The 17,838-nt window shown below is 47.3% G+C and overlaps 1 protein-coding gene across 3 annotated transcripts in view; it reads left to right on the forward strand.

Moving 5' to 3' along the window:
* The first annotated feature begins 286 nt into the window (after positions 1–286).
* Positions 287–17,838, forward strand: part of NR4A3 (nuclear receptor subfamily 4 group A member 3) — a 29,788-nt gene continuing 12,236 nt past the window's right edge. The window contains exons 1-8 of one of the 3 annotated variants that reach the window (XM_049830473.1): positions 287–665; positions 1,955–2,198; positions 3,441–3,626; positions 6,277–7,205; positions 9,448–9,577; positions 10,534–10,706; positions 15,838–16,037; positions 17,255–17,433. In XM_049830473.1, coding sequence (XP_049686430.1) covers positions 2,168–2,198; positions 3,441–3,626; positions 6,277–7,205; positions 9,448–9,577; positions 10,534–10,706; positions 15,838–16,037; positions 17,255–17,433 — 1,828 coding nt within the window. In that variant the 5' untranslated portion in view covers positions 287–665; positions 1,955–2,167. Of the gene's footprint in view, positions 666–1,954; positions 2,199–2,237; positions 2,453–3,440; positions 3,627–6,276; positions 7,206–9,447; positions 9,578–10,533; positions 10,707–15,837; positions 16,038–17,254; positions 17,434–17,838 lie in introns of those variants that run through there. The other 2 variants (XM_049830475.1, XM_049830474.1) reach the window with 2 other exon arrangements.

Raw genomic sequence — 17,838 nt, forward strand, 5'->3', positions numbered from 1 at the left:
GGCTCTTCTCCTCTGCGCGGCTCGGTGCGGCGGGGAGCGCGGCGCACACACTGGGGCGGGCGGGCGGGCGGGCGGAGGGGGGGGGGGGGGGGGGTCAGTAGCGTCAGGCTCCCATGGCGTCACTATTGACGTTTCGCATTCCAGCCGCTCTATGGAGAGGCCGCTAGGGCTCCTCTCACATAAATGACGTTCAGAGAGAGGGAGCGGGAGAGCAGCGCAGAGAGGCGCCTCCGTCCCCTCTCTCCGCGCAGGCACAGGCGCACCCCGGGGCACTCGCACCGGGGACGCGGGCGCAGGTCCCGGCCCGGCTCCCGCCGCACATACACACACAAAGGCACATCGCGGCGGCGGCGGCGGCGGCGGCGGCGGCGGCGGCGGTGGTGGTGGCGGCGGCTCGGCATCCCTCGCCCGCCCGCCCGGCCGCTCCTTCCCTCCCTCCTTCCCTGCCTCCCTCCCTCCGCCCGGGGACGGGCTCCTGGCTCCTCGGGCTTTTGCAATCCTTTTTTTCCATGCCTCGGGATAACGCACCCTCCGGACCTGCAGCCGCCGGGAGTCTGCGGGGTTTTGTGTCTCGGGTCCTGCCGCTGGACAGCGCCTACATGAGCCTTTAAAGGAAGCGGGCACCTACAAACTAGATGTAAAGACGGAACCTCCACAGCAACCGAGTACGTATACGAGCGAGCGGGAGCGGCTGAGGGAGAGGGACGAGGCGACCCGTCCCCTCTCCAAAAGTTGCGCCGCCGGGGGAGATGCTCGGGAGATGCCGGCGCCGGGCGATGCGGCTCAGCCCGACGCGCTGCCGAGCCGGGCTCTCGCTGAAACTTTTCCCTCTCCTTCCCCCCCACCCCCCCCACCCCCCCACCCCCAGCTCCCCTCCCTTCTCCCTCCCCGTTGGATGCTCATTTGCCGCTCGGTTTCCGAGCCTTCCCCGCCGGGGGCTCGGCAACCCCCCGCGCCGTGCCCGGGGGAGTTACCGCCGCCCCTCGCAACCGGGCGGGCTGCGGTCGAGAGAAGCGGGAGCCGGAGCCGGTGGTACTAAGATATTTCTGCTAGTTGTTGTCATGGAAATGATGCTGCCGGCGGCGGCGGCGGCGGCGGCGGCGGGGAGTTTATAGCGCCGGTGATGAATGGCAGTAATTTGTCTCCTTCCTTTAACTGCGCCTGGGAAATAGGTGGTTTTGTTTGCACAAGTTGGAGCTGTCTGATAGGGACGGCCGAGGCAGGTTGATCTAAGCTCACTTTGGGAGAGAGCAGCCCCCCACCCCCCCCACTCCCACCCCCCAGGCAGCCCGAAAGAGCTCGCCCAAGAGGTAATTGCTGGAATGTGACATATTGTATTGAAATGAAGCGGGATCTTTGCTAGGCACGTCTGCCCGGCATCTGCTCCTCGGAAATGGGCACTTTTCCCTTCGGAGGTCAGAAATGGTAACGAGGGGCTGCGGTGCCCCGGCACGGGTGGTACCGTTGCGGCGAGGCCGGGCTGCGCCGCCGCTGACCCGTTCCCCTCCCTCTCCCCCCAAAATCCCCCCCCTCGGCCGCCTCTCGCTTTTGCCGTCTCGCCTTAATAGCTGCGAAAGAAGTTTCGGTCTTGGAAAGAGGCGAGAAAGCGCGGGCGCTGGGTTGCGATATTATGTCGGGGGGGCGGTTATCGGGACGGCGTTATCGCGATACTGTGTCCCGGGCGGAGATGCGGCTCACCTTCGCGCGGCTAGTTAATTACGCCGTTCTTTAACTTGCAATTTTGGGAGACGATGGATTCCGCGCGAGGCTATTACCCAGGGAAAGGGCGGAAAACGCTTTTTCTGTAGGGGGGTTGGTGTGTTGGGATAGGATTTTTTTTTCTCCAGGGGAAAAAAAAAAAAAAAAAAAAAAGTTTGGGAATGAATCGCTAACTTTTATCCAAGCCGCTTCACTCGATTACATTCTTCGCCCTATTTTTCTCTCCTCCGTGGAGACCGTTGTATGCTGGAGTCAAGCCCCGGTAAAAAAACAATGGACTAAACCAGACCAGACGGTTTCTTCGGAGGTGAATCTCACGCGAGCTCGTGGACATTTGCTGGAGTGACCGTGCGGCTCCGGGCGATCTCCCCCACCCCCCCCCAGAAAAAAAAAAAAAAAATCGGGAGCTAACCGGCGGTGGAAATCCAGCTCGAAACTTTTTAATTCAATGGAGCTTCCCCCTCCGCGGTCCCTCCCGGGTAAATGAAGGTTTCGAAACTCGCCTGAAGAAGTCACAATCACAATGGAGTATTTCACGGTTTCCTCCTCGTATTACAGGGTGGGGAGGGGTGTCACTCGGGGCTGAATGTAAAGTGCACGGAGGAAGAAAAGAGCTTTGACAAGGGTAGTTATTTCCTCCTAATTTACAGCCTTTACGGCTCTGCGCTCCTGGCTCGGCCGGCTGCAGTCCGGAGGGGTGTTGCATGGTTAAAAGCGCAGCGAGTGTCTCTAGGTAACCGGCGGCTCGGGGAGGGGGGGGGGTGGGGGGTGTTGTTGGGGGGGTGTAAGGAGCCGAGAAGAGCCCTAGGGCGCTCGGAAGCCGCCTGGCAGGAGCTCGGGAGGGAACAAAACCCTCGGGAGAGAAAGGGATGAGCTGACAGTCACTTAACATCCCAGGAGCTGGCTGGGGCGGGGGGGGGGGGGGGAGAATCAAAGGCGAGGGGCGCGGGGAAGGCAAAATAAAAAAAAAAAAAAAAAAAAAGACAAGGAGCGGGAGGAAGAGTCTCCGGGAGCGGCTCCCGGGGCCGGCGCTGCCGCGGAGCTCCCGGCCGTGCTGGCGGGCCGGGGCAGACCGCTCCCCCGGGACGAGGGGGGGTGGCGCGGCGGGGCCGCGGTCCCTCTCCCGCTCCACGCCGCGGTGGTGGTGGCGGGCGGGCTAGCCGGGCCGGTAGGATGGATACCCTTCAAGTCCGGCCGGTACCTTGTAGAGAAACTTGCAGCCTGCTCCTCGCCGGTACATACACATACCGCTCCCCCCCCCACCCCCACCCCCCGCCAAAAAAAAAACAAAAAAAAAAAAAAAAAAAGAGAAAAAGTTCCCGCGGGGAAGTGGACGCCCGGGGATGCTGCCCCGCGTGTTGCAGTCACCCCGCCCGCGGTTCTCCTCTTGCCTTCCCCAGGCTCCTCGCTCGGTGGAACGAACCGGCGGCTCCCCTGTCCCAACCCGGTGTTTTCTGCCTTTTGTGTGAGGAGGCAGCGGGAACTGGCAGAACCGCGCTCCCCCCCCTCCGGCTCCCCCTTTCCCACCCGTGGGGCCAGGGGGTGGCTTATCGCTCCAGCGTGAGGGAAAGTCCCCCCCGAAGTGTGTGTGTGTGTGGGGGGGGGGGGGCGGGCTGACAGGCTGGATGTGTATGGGAGGCTGGAGGGGGGGCTCATCCCCGCCGGGCACAGCCGCCCCCCTGACTCTCCCTTCTCCCCCCCTCCCCGCCGCCGGCGGACAGAACCCGGGTCGGAAGAGCGCCCCCCGCCGAGGCCAGGCCCCAGACCCGCCTCCGCCGAGAGGTCCCAGCCGGCACCCACCCCCCCGCCGCCGCCGCCGCCGCCGCCGCCGCCGCCCTCCGCAGCCGCCTCGTCGTCCTCCGTCCGCACCTCCAGCCCCACCATTCAGCGCGCAAGATACCCGCCAGGTAAGCGGCCGCTCCGCGGGGGCGGCTTTTTCCCGGGAGAGGAGGAGGAGGAAGAGGAGGAGGAAGACGCTATTGGGGGGGGGGGGGGGGGGGAGAAAGCACCTGCCGCGGCCCCTGCCCTTCCCAAATCCCATGTCCCGTAGCGGGGTTCTTTAAATCCCGAAGGGATCTGGGCAGCGCCCGCGTTTTCACAGGGCTTTTAAGGGAGGGGTGGGGGTGGGTTTTGAGCCCCCCCCCCCCCCCCCCCCCCCGCAGACCAAAGATGTGCAGGATCGAAGGGGAAAATGGGTGGGATGCTCGTGTTCCTTTGAGGAGCTTGGCGTTGAACTGGGCATCCCGTATGTCAAGCTCTCGCAAAGATAGCAGAATAAGGAGGGAATAGCTCGGAACGCCCCTGCCCTGATTTTTGTACCCATTCATTCGGGCTCCGAGGGCAGGTTGCTCTTCGATGCGCCTCCTGTGGGGCTTTGGGTTTGTTTTTTTTTTAATATGGTCGGGTAAAGACGAAAAAATCCCAGGTTATTTACTTTGCAGGGTAATTAGTCTTGGTGCCCTAAGTGGGAAAGTAGGGGTTAGAATTAGTCCGTCAAGTGCGCTGGCGAGGTAGGAGGAGTCCCGCAGAGCCAGGAGAGACCAGACCTTTAGGTGAGGGACATTTTTTCTGTCCTCGGGTCGGACTCATTTTAGACTTATGTTTTCTTACTCCACTTTGCAGGGAATTCAGTGACATAACCCTGTTATGCTCAGAAAAATGCAGGAAAAAAAGCACGATGATCTGTTTCCCTGAACTCCTGCTCATTTTCTGAGCTAGCAGAAAAGGCTTTTTCCTTCATAGGGCTGTGTATCAACACATCCACTTGTGACATTATCTGTCCAGTCACTCAGCTGTGTTCCTCAGTCAGCTCTCAGTGGAGCTGCGTGGAAGGAAATTCTTTCCCTTTTTATTTGATTAAGCACTGATCACTACGTTCTAACAGCTGGTCCTTAAACTAACAAATGATAGCAACAGGACTTGCCATGAAATGTGTGTGCGTGGAATGGCACGGACAGAAATTGATAGGAAGAAAGAGAACGGTAGAAAAATACATAAATAACATTGGGAGGCAAGGCTTGTGAAAGGGTTGTGCTGCTTTTTTCTTTAAGCATTTGGATTTGCAAGTGGGAAGGTCTTAACTTCAGAAAACAGCACTATTTTTTTTCTCAGTTTTTAATGTTTTCTTCAGAAGAAGGAAGATCTGAATGGTTTGTGACAGCACGATAATCGAAATCTGGTGCTTAGTCTAAATATCTTTATCTGCAAAGTGGGCAGGAAAGAATTAAAAGTTGATTTAGCAAAAAATTATTTTAGTTCCTGCATGACAGGCTCAAGTGAAAATCTTAAAATTGTAAGTGAAGGGAGTTCTTAAAATACTAAGGAAAACCCCATTATTTTTACACAGCTTTTTTTTTTTTTTGTATGAATTTTTTCTCAAGTGCTTTTGGAATGGAAATTACCACGATTAAGAAGAGATGAACTGCACTTAGTTTTGATATACATTTTCTGCATATTTACTTTTCCCTTTACAGGAGAATTTATACTAATCTGTCCATTTTATTCCTCTGTTGTGGAACCGAAACACACCACGCACTTTTAGTTTGGGCTGCAAATATTGGGCTAGAATCTCACAGTGTTTAGTCAGGCAAACCTCAAATGGATTGCAGAATTGGGTCCATTATTTCCTGTGAGCAGTGAAGCAAATAGCAAACTAGCAGGAAAAGTAAAAAATAAATAAATAAATAAATAAAAAAATCAAATCTTTATAGCCAGGCACTGTGTTGCTTCAACCATCCCAGCTATCAGTGAACCACATTAACTTTTACGACTAATGGATAAAACCAATTATATTAGCAGCCTCAACCTTGCTTTCCCATAAAACCAGAAACAAATGCCACATGCTTTCTCTCTTACATTTTTGCAAATTTAAGGATATGTTGTACTACCCGCTTTTTTTTTAGGAGAATGTTCTACCACAGATAAGCCTTAAAACTACTAGTTAGACAGCAACCTTAAATTATTAGCTGACCAGAAATATGCTTCAAAGGCCCAGAGTTGAGTAAGCAAAATTGATGTTTGCAACTCCGAAGTAGCAAACACTGTGATTTGAGTCGTCCCTCTGACGTGCACTGCAGATGCCGTTTCTTTTAAAATAAATACCATTTTTAATATTATGAATTTGATAATCTCGTTTACCCATCACGAAAATCTTACGGCAGGTTTGCACGCGTACGGAGGTAGCTTTAGAGCCATAAACTGTTTTCATTCTGCTTATCTAATTCTCATTGACACCTATGTATATTAAGCAGCAGATGTAGGGCAGCTTGAGGTGGATTCTTCTCTCGCTGACATGGGTATAAATTTGAGTTGCTCCCGCGACTAGATGAGAGCAGGCTCCCTAATACCTGACGCTTAGTCGATCCTTGACGCGTATTTCTTGTTGAAAGGCAAAGGCTCCAGGCGAATTTGTGCGTCCGTCCCCTGCCCGGGCGAGAGCGGGGGTCGGGTGTCTAGCTGAGCTCCGTGAAATGCGGGGGAGCTTCTAGGAAAGAAGTTTCCGAGGGCTCGGGCCGCGGCCTCGGCTTGTTGTTAACGTCCCCCCCTTTGCCCTTGCAGATATGCCCTGTGTGCAAGCGCAGTATAGTCCTTCACCGCCCGGTTCCAATTATGCAGCTCAGACCTACGCGTATGGCTCGGAGTACAGCTCGGAGATCATGAACCCTGACTATGCCAAGCTGACCATGGACCTGAGCAGTACCGAAATCACCGCCACCGCCACCACCTCCCTTCCCAGCTTCAGCACCTTCATGGAGGGTTACTCGGGCAGCTACGAGCTCAAGCCTTCCTGCCTCTACCAAATGCAATCTGCCTCCTCCGGCCAGAGGCCCCTCATAAAGATGGAAGACACCCGGCTCTCCCCCTACCAGCCCTCCCTGCCGCCCTCCACGGACGAGGGCATGCCCAGCACTTCCATGTACTTCAAGCAATCCCCGCCCTCCACGCCCACCACGCCCGGCTTCCCCTCGCACCAGAGCCTGTGGGACGAGCCCCCGCTGCAGCCCACCCAGACCTGCCTGCCCCCCGGCCACCTGATGGACGCCGCCCCCATGAAGACCGTGCCTCCCCGCTTCCCCCTCTTCCACTTCAAGCACTCGCCCCCCCACACGCCGGCGGCCGCCGCCGCCGCCGCGGCCGCCCACATGTGCTACGACCCTGCCTCCCTCAGCCTGCCCCTGGGCTCCGACAGACCTGCCGCCAGCCAGGCGCCCATGGAGAGCCATTCCTACGGGCTTCACTTGGCCAAAAGACCAGCCACCTTAGCCTTCTCACCGCTCGGCCTCAACGCAGCCACCTCCGGCCTGATGGGCGAGAGCAGCGGTGGCGGCGGCGGCGGCGGCGGAGGCGGCGGAGGAGGCAGCGGCCTTCCATCTCCGCCCAGCCGGAGCTCCTCGTCCGGGGAAGGCACCTGCGCCGTCTGCGGGGACAATGCCGCCTGCCAGCACTACGGGGTACGGACGTGCGAGGGCTGCAAGGGCTTTTTCAAGGTGAGAGCTCTGCCGTTTGCTCCCCTTCCCTGCTTAACCCCCTCCTCCGGCCTCCCTTCCCGCCCCGGCACGCTCCTGGCTGTGGAGCCCCGGGGGATGTCGCGTGTCAGAGCTCAGAGACCCCCCCACACCCCAGCAGGGCGGGATGGACACCCACCCAGAGTTCTTGAAGAAGGCCAAAGCAAGCCCTCCACAGGGTGAGAGGATCGGCCGGTCTCAGGGCTGAGGCGGTGAGCCGGGCGAACCCCGTCTCCCGGTTCTGCCGGCGTCCCTCAAGGGAGGACGGGTCGCCCCCGTCTGAGCGGGAAACGGCACGTAGGCCGTAGCGAAACTCACCTGGAGTACATCCAGCCAGGGTTCCGCTCAGTCGCTCGCCCCAATTAAACCTCGTTTTTAAGCGCGAAAAGAAACCCCGAAATCGTAAAGTCCGCTGGACGTGTTGAGTTGACGGCGGCGGTGCCATTCCTTGTTGTCCTGGGGCCATTTGTTGGGGTGAGGAGCGCTGTGGGGTCGGCCCCAGTAGGAAACTGGTTTCACACGTGGGCCGCACCCAAGCCCTTCCAATTTTATTTGCTTGCTGCCGCTTCGTTAGTCTCCAGTTCGGGAGCCCAGTGAGCCCAGTGAGCCCTCACACCGGTGGAGAGCTGCTTGCAGAGCAGTGACTAAGCACTGCACAGGGTCCCGGTGCCTGCTCTGTAACGGAGAAGGCTCTGCAGCTAAATAGCAACACGAATAACTTACAGGCAGCCGTTTCTCAGTGGAAACTTTGTGCTTGTATTTTTAGGAATCGAATACTCTCTTTTTTGCTCTTAGATTTGGGCGCTTCGTAATTTCCTTTCCGAGTTCAGGTTCCAGCATTATTTTCAGAAATGGCTTGTTTAAGTGAAGAACTTGGGATAGACTTTTGGTAGGATGGTCCTGGGCAGCAGGTTGAAGATTTCATACATTTGGGGTTGATTGGGTACATTCCTTCCTGCAAAGATAGCAGTCGTGCCCCTGTTCCGGTAAAAGATACGATGGGAACAAAAATAGTCCAAAAATAGTTGGGGGGAGGGCTTACAACATTTTTGTTGTTGTTGTAGACGGAGCTGCTAATGTTACTTAATAATAATCCTTTGACAACGTGGTAAAGTACACATCTCCTACAGAACTCGTGTGTTATTTAAATGTAACTAGAAAAGGGAACACAAATAACCTGGAAATAGCAGCTTTTATGGGCCCGATCCTGCCCCTGTGGAAATCATAGAGCATATCCTTGATTGGGAGCAGTATCTAGAGCTTATTCTGCAAAATTCAAGAGTTTTCAGCTCCAAAGCGCAAAGAACAGTATTTGCTGTGTCTCTTACATTTAGTACATTGAGGCTGTTATTTGAAAAGGAATACAAATTATGAAATAACATTTATCCCTGAATTTAATTGCAGTGAAAGATTTCATATTGAATGTTGAGTTGATAAATTTGTTCCTGTTCTGATGTCTTTCCTATTAATGTCTTTTTTTTGGTGCTAAGTTATTTTTTGATGTGTCTTTGAGTTTAAGTATGGAAAGAGGTAATACATTTTTGCATCAATATTTGTTATGTTTTCTCAAGGCGTAGCAAGCTTTTACAAATTTTAAATTTATTGTATAGTTTTAAGATCATTTTAGAGTTAATTAAATGTATATAACTACAGCACAATTCTGTCTGGTTTTTTTTCCCCAGGTCAGGTTAGCTTTCCCAGCATATTTAATTTAACTAAGCATATTTTGTAGGGGTTTCTGGTATTTTTATTTTTCTCCCCGATGATTTTAATGGCTAACCAAACCAGTTATTGTGGTATTTGACTAACAATAGCGATAGCAAGAGAAGTACATTGCAGATCATTTTGATTTTATTTTAATAAGGTCAGCAATAATCAAGGGAATGAACCAAGTAGAAAATTGTTCCCAAAGGGATATTAAAAGCGGAGATAATCTAATCCCCAAAGGTAGATGTGATGACCTGGTAATTTCAGATATGATTTTATCATTCAAAGTTGCCTGTCTCCAGAGACTTGCTTCAGAACAATCCTAGATGATTTTCATTGTCAGCAGCTAACACTAATAAAATTGTTTTTCCTGCAGGCTAGTGTGTTAGGAAATTAATTTTATCTAATTATATGAATTGCACTGTCGCTTTTCATGTTGTAATTAAAACACATTCTGTCAGGTTCTAAGTTGTTCAAGAAACCATCAGTTTACTATTTTTGTGTTGCATTTTCACAGAGAACAGTTCAGAAAAATGCAAAATATGTTTGTCTGGCAAATAAAAACTGTCCAGTGGACAAGAGACGTCGTAACAGATGCCAATATTGCCGGTTTCAGAAGTGTCTCAGCGTTGGCATGGTTAAAGAAGGTAAGGACTTTTGCTATTATTATCCCAGACACTGAAGTGTTACATTCAATGAATCTCTCTGTGTGTGGACATGGATGTCTTTACAATGAATTTTACAGTGATGGGATTCATAACTTACCCCCAAATATGTGCATTTGTGTAATAATGTATTGATTTTCTTCTTTTCACTCATATTATTGTATGTAGACTCTAGACCCCAGAGTTCAAGAACAGCAAGGTCACAAGAGGATAATTTGACACTCGCCAAAATGTCTCCTTTATTAACTTTGAATGTTGCTCGATAATGCTGTTGGCTTCCCCCTGTTATCTCACCGGGGGCTGCGCTGGGTTGTGTGCATTTTGACATAGGATCTTGTCTCATTCCTGTAAGCTGATTGTAAATTTGCAATTAATTTAAATGGAAACAGGATCAACTCATTAGTCCCAATTCTGCAAATATTTAAGTATGTGAGTAATACTGTGTGAGGAGTCCCATTGCAAATACTAGCATGGATAATATAACCTATATAGCGTGACCATATTTTTTTTCAAATGCTTCAAGAGAGCTAAAATTACTTCGAATGAACGACTCCTCTGCCATTTAAGAGGTGCACCGGTAGCAGGAACATCAGAATTTGTGTTTCACGTTCAGTTTTCTTTCAGCAGTAGAGTGTCTGCGTGCACGGGCACGCACACACGGGCACACAGACGTGCTGCGAACAAAGCATGAACACTAGGAACACAGCTGGGCTTTAAGTAAGCAGCTACATTGCTGCTTACAATCGTAGGTCTGACGTGATTTTCGTATCATTTGTGTTCCTTGGCGATCCAAGGCATCAAGAGCATGTGCTGAAACTGGAGAATGCTCTTATTTTTGCTGGGCTGACCACCGTAAGAAAAGCAGGTGTTCATTCTGACCCGTCGTTTGCTGGTTTCTTCAGAACTGATTCCCTTTTTTTTTTTTTTTTTTAACCTAGTTGTCCGTACCGACAGCCTGAAAGGCAGAAGAGGTCGGCTGCCTTCCAAACCAAAGAGCCCCTTACAGCAGGAACCCTCTCAGCCCTCCCCGCCTTCTCCTCCCATCAGCATGATGAACGCCCTCGTACGAGCTTTAACCGACTCCACGCCCAGGGAGCTTGACTATTCAAGAGTATGTCTCACTTTTCTTCGCCCGTTTGTTTTCCCCATAGAAATGATTTCGCGAACTGCATTTCTACTTACCAGCTGGTTTGCTAAAATGAAAGTAAATGTGAAATTTGGATGAGGGTAGAAATTTGTCCAGCCAGCCATGTCTTTTCATGGTAGGGGGACAATTAAGGGAAAGGAGGTGCAGCGGAAATTCATGTTAGTAACTATTCAGTGTGAGGATCTCAATCGCAAAGTGAGTGAAAGCAAAAATAGGTTGGTAAATAGAACATTCTTCTTGCAAAAGGCTGTGCCAAAACACTAGCAATTACAATACGATCAATTAATCCACCAAACTCAGGAGCAGTACTGGTATGTCCAGTATCTTAATTTCCAGGTTCCAAAGGCTAAAATGTAATAGCACTTCCCTAATACTCAGATATAAGGGTTGTGCAAAGTAACACTGGATGGATGGGGCCATTTCCATTGAAATCAGTAGGAATTTTGCTATTATTTAAATGGGACAAGGGTCTGGCTTTGGATACCCCAGCATGAATGTTCCTTCAGTAAAATTCACATTTGTAAAACAAAGCTTTTAAAATCAAAATTCTAAAAAATTACCTCAGCAAAGCTTTACCAGAGATTATATATTTTTGTAACTTTGTTCTTTAATGTGTCATATTCATCATTTAAATATTCATGGAATATTTCAAAAGCTTAAAGCACTGTTCAGTAGTTATTAAAATACAGCATTGAAATGGCTTGTTAAATACATTTTTAGGCAGGTTGATATAGTAAAAGAAAAAAATACAGTTAAGGAAAAACAAGATCAAATTCCTTCCCCTTAATGAAATATGATTAAATCTGAAACTGTAAAAAATACAGCTGTACTCAGACAACATCTACATTGGCCATTTATCACTTGTTGCTAAGTAATATTTAATACTAAAACATATTTGGTTGTAATTATATAAAAATTACATTATTCTATTTTAGACTATACTTACATATAGCATTTAGCAATTTTAAGCATGCTGTAACATCTTTTCTTCAAGCTAATCTGTAAGTATACAATCATATAATTTTCCAAATTATTATTAAGAATCTAGCTGTTCAGTATCTGACAGCCTTTTAGGGGGAGAATGCATTAGCCATATTTGCACGTATTTTAACTTACCCAGAATGTCTCAAGGGGTCATTCTGCAAATACCGAGGTGTGTGACGAGCTGTGCTCTTTGACAGAAATCTGCTGGGTTCCACAGAATTACAGGCGCATAATAGCCCAGGCCTTGAAAGCAGTATCTAACCTTATGTATTTATTTATTTATAGATAGGAAGTTCTTTTGCATTTACAAAAAGCTATATGAAAACTGTGTATTTTTATGTGACTTTTTTCTTTGTCCTGAAGTAATTATTTTTCTTTTAATGAAAACAGCCTCTAGATCTAATTGTTGAACAATTCTGTTGGACATTACAGGAAGCCTATGATTGACAGTAAATTAATTTAGTCCTGGTGGCTAAAAGATTAAGTATGATTGTCTGTTAGGACGTATTAATATCTAAGTTTTTCTCCACAATAAAATATACAATACTGAAAAGACAAAAATGCGCTAAAAGAAATTAATAGTGTCTTATGTTTTTCATAAACCTGATACTTATTTTGAAAAGTTAAGGGAGATCAGGAGCAAAGGCTGTGTAAAAACTGCGATTAACTAAATGAATATGCCATAAATGCACTGCAATGCTAAAAAATCCTTTTGAAGAATAATCCTCTACCTGTGAAGACGTAACTTAACGGCACGTTGGGTTAGGCCATGACCTTGCCGCAAATGGGTAGATCTGGAGACCTGGCTTTGGAGTCGGTCCTAACACTTCTGCAGACGCGACCTTAATGTTTAGCATGGTCTTCATGTTTACAAGCTATAATGTCTTGACTGTCTTAAAAATACTGGTAAGAGTTTCAGAGAGGAACATGTACCCCTTCCCTCCAAAAAAACCTACACATGCAAAAAAGACCTGCCCCAAAACCAATACCAAAAATAAATTACATAAGCTATGAATTTTAAACCAAAACAGATTGGAAGCAGTTCTGTTTAGAACATGGCTACTTTTCATTTCAGCACTGGTTTTAACTTACCAGTCCACCGCAATGGTATATTTAGGTACTTGGTTTCAAAAAGCAATTGCTAGGAAGAGAATTTGGTTTATGAACTCCTTAAAGGCCAAGGGCCGCAGTCTGGTCTCACACCTGTTTTACTGGTACAATTCCACGAGTTTACACTTCTAAGTAAGTGAGATGAGAAACAGACCCTGTATCTTGCTGTCCTTATTCATGTGGAATAGCCACCAAATTAAATAGAAATGTTGCCTTTTTGGAGGGAGGGTGCAGCATTTAGGTAATAATCCCCGCCCCTTCCCCGGCCACAAAATGAAGCAAATATTGGGACTTCTGGAAAAAGCAGCATAGCTTCTCCTCTCTGCAGAGAAGTTACTGTTAGGCTTTTGCAGCTGTGGCAGCTGATGAAGGTCTCATGAAAGCAGGCAAAGGGTAGAGCTAGGTCGTGCTGTCAGGCTCCCCAACATCAGGCTTTCCGAATCTCTTTAGATACAGCATACTAGTTAATGTTGCTTGCTACGCATGCACGCACCCCCCCCTTGAGTAACAGTCGGGTTTCATTTAATTCCCAAAGGAGCTCTGAGGAAAGGAGTAAGGCAGAGCTTTGTCTTCTGCCTTTCTCCTGGTGTGCCTCCAGTTTGCACAGGGCAGGTTAAGAAATGCAGCTCTGAGCCCTTCTGTACTGTGGCCTCCTGACCAAGGGCAGGCTTACCAGCTGTCTTGGTCAGCAATTAAGTCAAACGTCACCTCTTCTCAAAGAAATAATCATGGAAAAACCCACAGATTTCGGTGCATAAAACAGAACCATACATACTGTTTATGGTTACTTATGTAGTCCTAAGTCTGTTACAAGTAAATATTTTATTTTAACTATTCTTTGTAAGTGCTAACTCTTTGTAGCAAGCAGTGATGTATTACAGCAGCTAAAAATTACACAATTCCATATAATTTTTTACCTTTCTTCTAAAATTGCTCTCTTGGGCTGAACTATAACAACAAATACAGGTTATAATTTTTTTAGATGCGTTTAATCTAATTAAGTGCCTGATGTGGGGTATACTGTACTGTAGCAGTATGTGACAGCAGTTATGTGACATAATGCAGCATTCAGCTTTGTTACGAAATGTTAAAACTTTGCCTCACTTTTGCCACAAAGGATTGTTTTATAAATATTGGGAACAAATTAATACCTGGCATAATGACACTGACTTCTGACAAGTTATATTTAGAATGAACTTAGGGTAGTGTCTTTTTTCTTTTGCTTTTCTTCTCCTTCCCCTTCACTGTTCAGAGGATCAAGAATGTGTCTTGCCTTAACAGTACCTATGGTGAGGCAGGAGTTTGGTTTCCCCCTGTAGAAAGGAGGAGTCACAGGTCAGTCCCTGCGCAGCAAAGCACATCTCCCAGAGCCAAGATGTCTTGGCTTGCTCCATGGCTTCACCTTAAGAGGGTCCAGAACATGCAAGGTCTCTGAAAAAGCATATCATCTTTTTCTACCCACTAATCACCCCAGCGTATCACGCTGCAGTCTGATGCCAGGAGTAATTAGTTCGTGCTGCTTGAGCATCCCCAACTGCTCCATTCAGATGCGGGAGCTTTCCACGAGAAACTCATGCAGTTAGTGTTGGGTAAGCAGAACAGGGTCATTCAGGGCTAGCACTGGTACCCCAGAAACAGCCAGAGGTCTCTGGGATTTTTATGGTTCTCCAAGCAATCAGCGACTCTTTTCACTGTGTCCTTCATCCCTTACCTACCGACAGCAACCAGCTCCAACTAGGGCAGGCAGAGAGCAGGACACCTACCCGAGAAGTTCTGCTCACTGCCCCCCTCCCTCTTTGTTGCACAGAGGTGACTTTTGGGTTGCAGATAGCAACTTGGGTGATATCTGCAGCCCAAGTGGCATGCCTGTAATACGGTCCTCCCAGGCTGCCAGCCTACTGTTATGGATCGGGAAGGAGATGTGGGTCTTTCTGCTTCTACCCTGGCTTGGAGAGTTGCTAGGGAGAGCTTCAGGCTGATGGACTCAAGCCCTCACTGCACGTGGAAAGTTGTTCCCAAAGGGCATGCGCACTTCTTTCAGCCATGGAGACCACCCCGACCTTTCTTTGGCTGAGTCCCAGAGAAAGAGTGAGTACCAAGACTCTCCCAGAACTAACCCACCAGATGTCTGATGGCGAGGATGTCGTTACAATAAATCCCAAATTATTCAGTTCCTGCTCAGAAAACCAGCAGCGCTTTCCAAGCCCAGAATCGGACTCAGCCGCGAAAGCTCCTGTTCTATTTTCTGCCAAGACAGACAGAGCAGTGTCATGGGAGTGACAGGGATCCACTGGTGGGGAAGTAGGAGATAGCAGGGAGGGAGCTGTCAGAGGGTCACGGGGAAGCTGAGCAAGCTGAGCCTGTCGAATGGTTGTCTGGAAGAGTTATGGCCGCATAAGCAGGATAATAGGTTCTCCTGAACCTGAAATGGTTCTATTTGAAGGATAAGAGGTGATATGGGGCAGCTGTTTTACTTTGAACCAATTCTGTATTCAAATGTAGCAATGCTGCATGTGTCAGATAAAACATGATTTATCTTACGTGTCTCTATCACTGTCAGATAAAATGCAGTTTGAGAGGGTTTGGAAGAAATCTGCGTTTTGGTCATACCAAGACAAATTCATCAATGGGAAAAGTGTTTAATTGTAGTAAGTTAAATAGTACTCCTCTTCCAGTGTGATGGAAATTATCCTACCCACCAGGTTTCTGTTTCTGTTTGCTAATAGCATACAGGTACTTGTAAAATGTGATAAGTATTATGTTTTATTTATAAATTTTAAACGATTTCTATACATGTGGAAATATTTTTGCAATATACATCTGAATAGTGAAACGCCTGTAGGTAGCCAAATAGGTAGATAGATGTAGACCTACTTATTATGCCTTTGATAATAATACCAGCTTTGCCACAGAAGGAAATGTTGTCGGGCGAGTAATGCCGTATGTTTCACAGAATGCCCTTAAATGCATGTAACGTTGCTTTCTGTGGCTTTCATTTTAGTACTGTTCCACTGATCAGGCTGCTGCAGGCACAGATGCAGAACATGTACAACAGTTCTATAATCTTCTGACTGCCTCCATTGACATAACTAGAGGCTGGGCAGAAAAAATCCCAGGATTTACTGACCTCCCAAAAGAAGATCAGACATTACTCATAGAATCAGCTTTTTTGGAGCTGTTTGTACTAAGACTCTCCATCAGGTAACTATTTATTTCATTTCCTCTTAAGCTGATGTGAAAAATCATCCCTCTAAATATTTTTAAGGAATAAATATGGCGCTATCTTTGAACATTGTCAATTGTACCAAAAAAACCCACAAAACATCAGCAATGTCTTCATCCAAAGGATATGGTGTTTAATTTGTTTTACACAGCAGAAAAAAAAAAAACCAACAAAAAAGTGATTTAAAAAGAGAGCATAGGTCTTGCTACTGTGCTTCTTTTTATTTGATATACCCCATCCTCTTCTTCCATAGTAATCAAAATTGATCCTCAGGTACTATTTGAGCAAGTTTGCTTTGTATTCATCAGCATAAACTACAGAAAAGCACCTTCAGTATGAAAGCTTTTTCCTTTTCCCCCTTCTTTTGCGCATGCACATCTCTGTCATCTGTTCTTGAAAGGGATGAAGGAGATTTAAAATCTTGTTCAGATTGGTTTTCTTTTTACTACCAAGTCATTTAATAGAGTGAGATGCTAGTTGTCAGTCTAGCGCTAATTAAGACACTTTACCAAAACCACTTTCAGGGATTGGGAGAATTCCAGACTGGTGATTTGAATTATGCCCTTGTATCTTTAGGTTGAAAATGACCTTTGCATGCGTTTTTTAACAGGGATGTTGGCAATGGGGAGGGAAAGGAGAGGAGAGCTTAGCTGTAATATCGCTCTTACACACAGGTTTTCATGTAAAAGAGTTTATGATGTTATGTGTATTGCGGTGCATTGTTGCATGTATTTTCCATTGTTTTTTCCTTATCAATTTTTACAGTCTGAAAAATGCAGATGAGAATAAGTAAATGCTGAGAGTTGTAGAATCTCTTCTTTCTCCAGTTTTTATTAGTTTTGTATTTCAAAATGCACTCACTTAGTATTCCTTTGGTTCAAACATACAGTATTTAATGTAAAATGTCTTCTCTGTTTATGCCTTTGGGCAGGACCAAAATCTTAACTAATTAGACAGTCTACACCACATGCTACAGCTAACCTCAGGCTTATAACTCTACCAAGTAAGCAATCATAGAAGCTTGTTTGTTGTACTTTGGCCCCAAGGGAGAAGCATATTGTCAAATGTGAATGCCCACATATGTCTCAGGATAATATGCCTTGGATTTTAAATGACAGACACTTCAATACTGGTTAGGCATTTTGCTGTAAAGTAGAAGATGCATTTATAATTTTTTCAATTATTTTTCTTTGAGGTCTGATACTGCTGAGGATAAGTTTGTATTCTGCAATGGACTTGTGCTGCATAGACTTCAGTGCCTTCGTGGATTTGGGGAGTGGCTCGACTCTATTAAAGACTTTTCCTTAAACTTAAAGAGCCTTAACCTTGATATCCCAGCCTTAGCAAGTTTATCAGCTCTAACTATGATTACAGGTAAGTGCTCCTTTGTTAATAAAAAGCTTCAGACTCTAGTGCTTTGCTTTAATGTAGATTCAAGCAATTTCAATTAACCGAGCTATATTCAGGGTAAAGTGAGTACGATTTTTAAGCTTTGCAATGACCGTACCGAAATTGTGGACTAACATTAGGCCATCAGATACCCCTGTTAAAATGTACTCTAACTCTATTTTTTCATGGTTTCATTGTTTTCTTGGAATAATCTCTAAAAAGCAAACTGCTTCCAAGGAGCTCCTACAAAAACATGCAAAATACTTGCTGAATTCCCAGAAAAGCCTAATGAAATGACCAGAGCTAGGTCTTCTGTGTAGGAATACTAATACCAGGGTAGCTCGAGAGCTAGAAGCCATACAGCTAGTACAGCTCATCTCTCAGCAAGAC

Source organism: Accipiter gentilis, chromosome 27 (genome assembly GCF_929443795.1).
Source record: "Accipiter gentilis chromosome 27, bAccGen1.1, whole genome shotgun sequence".
Classification (NCBI taxonomy): Eukaryota; Metazoa; Chordata; class Aves; order Accipitriformes; family Accipitridae; genus Astur; species Astur gentilis.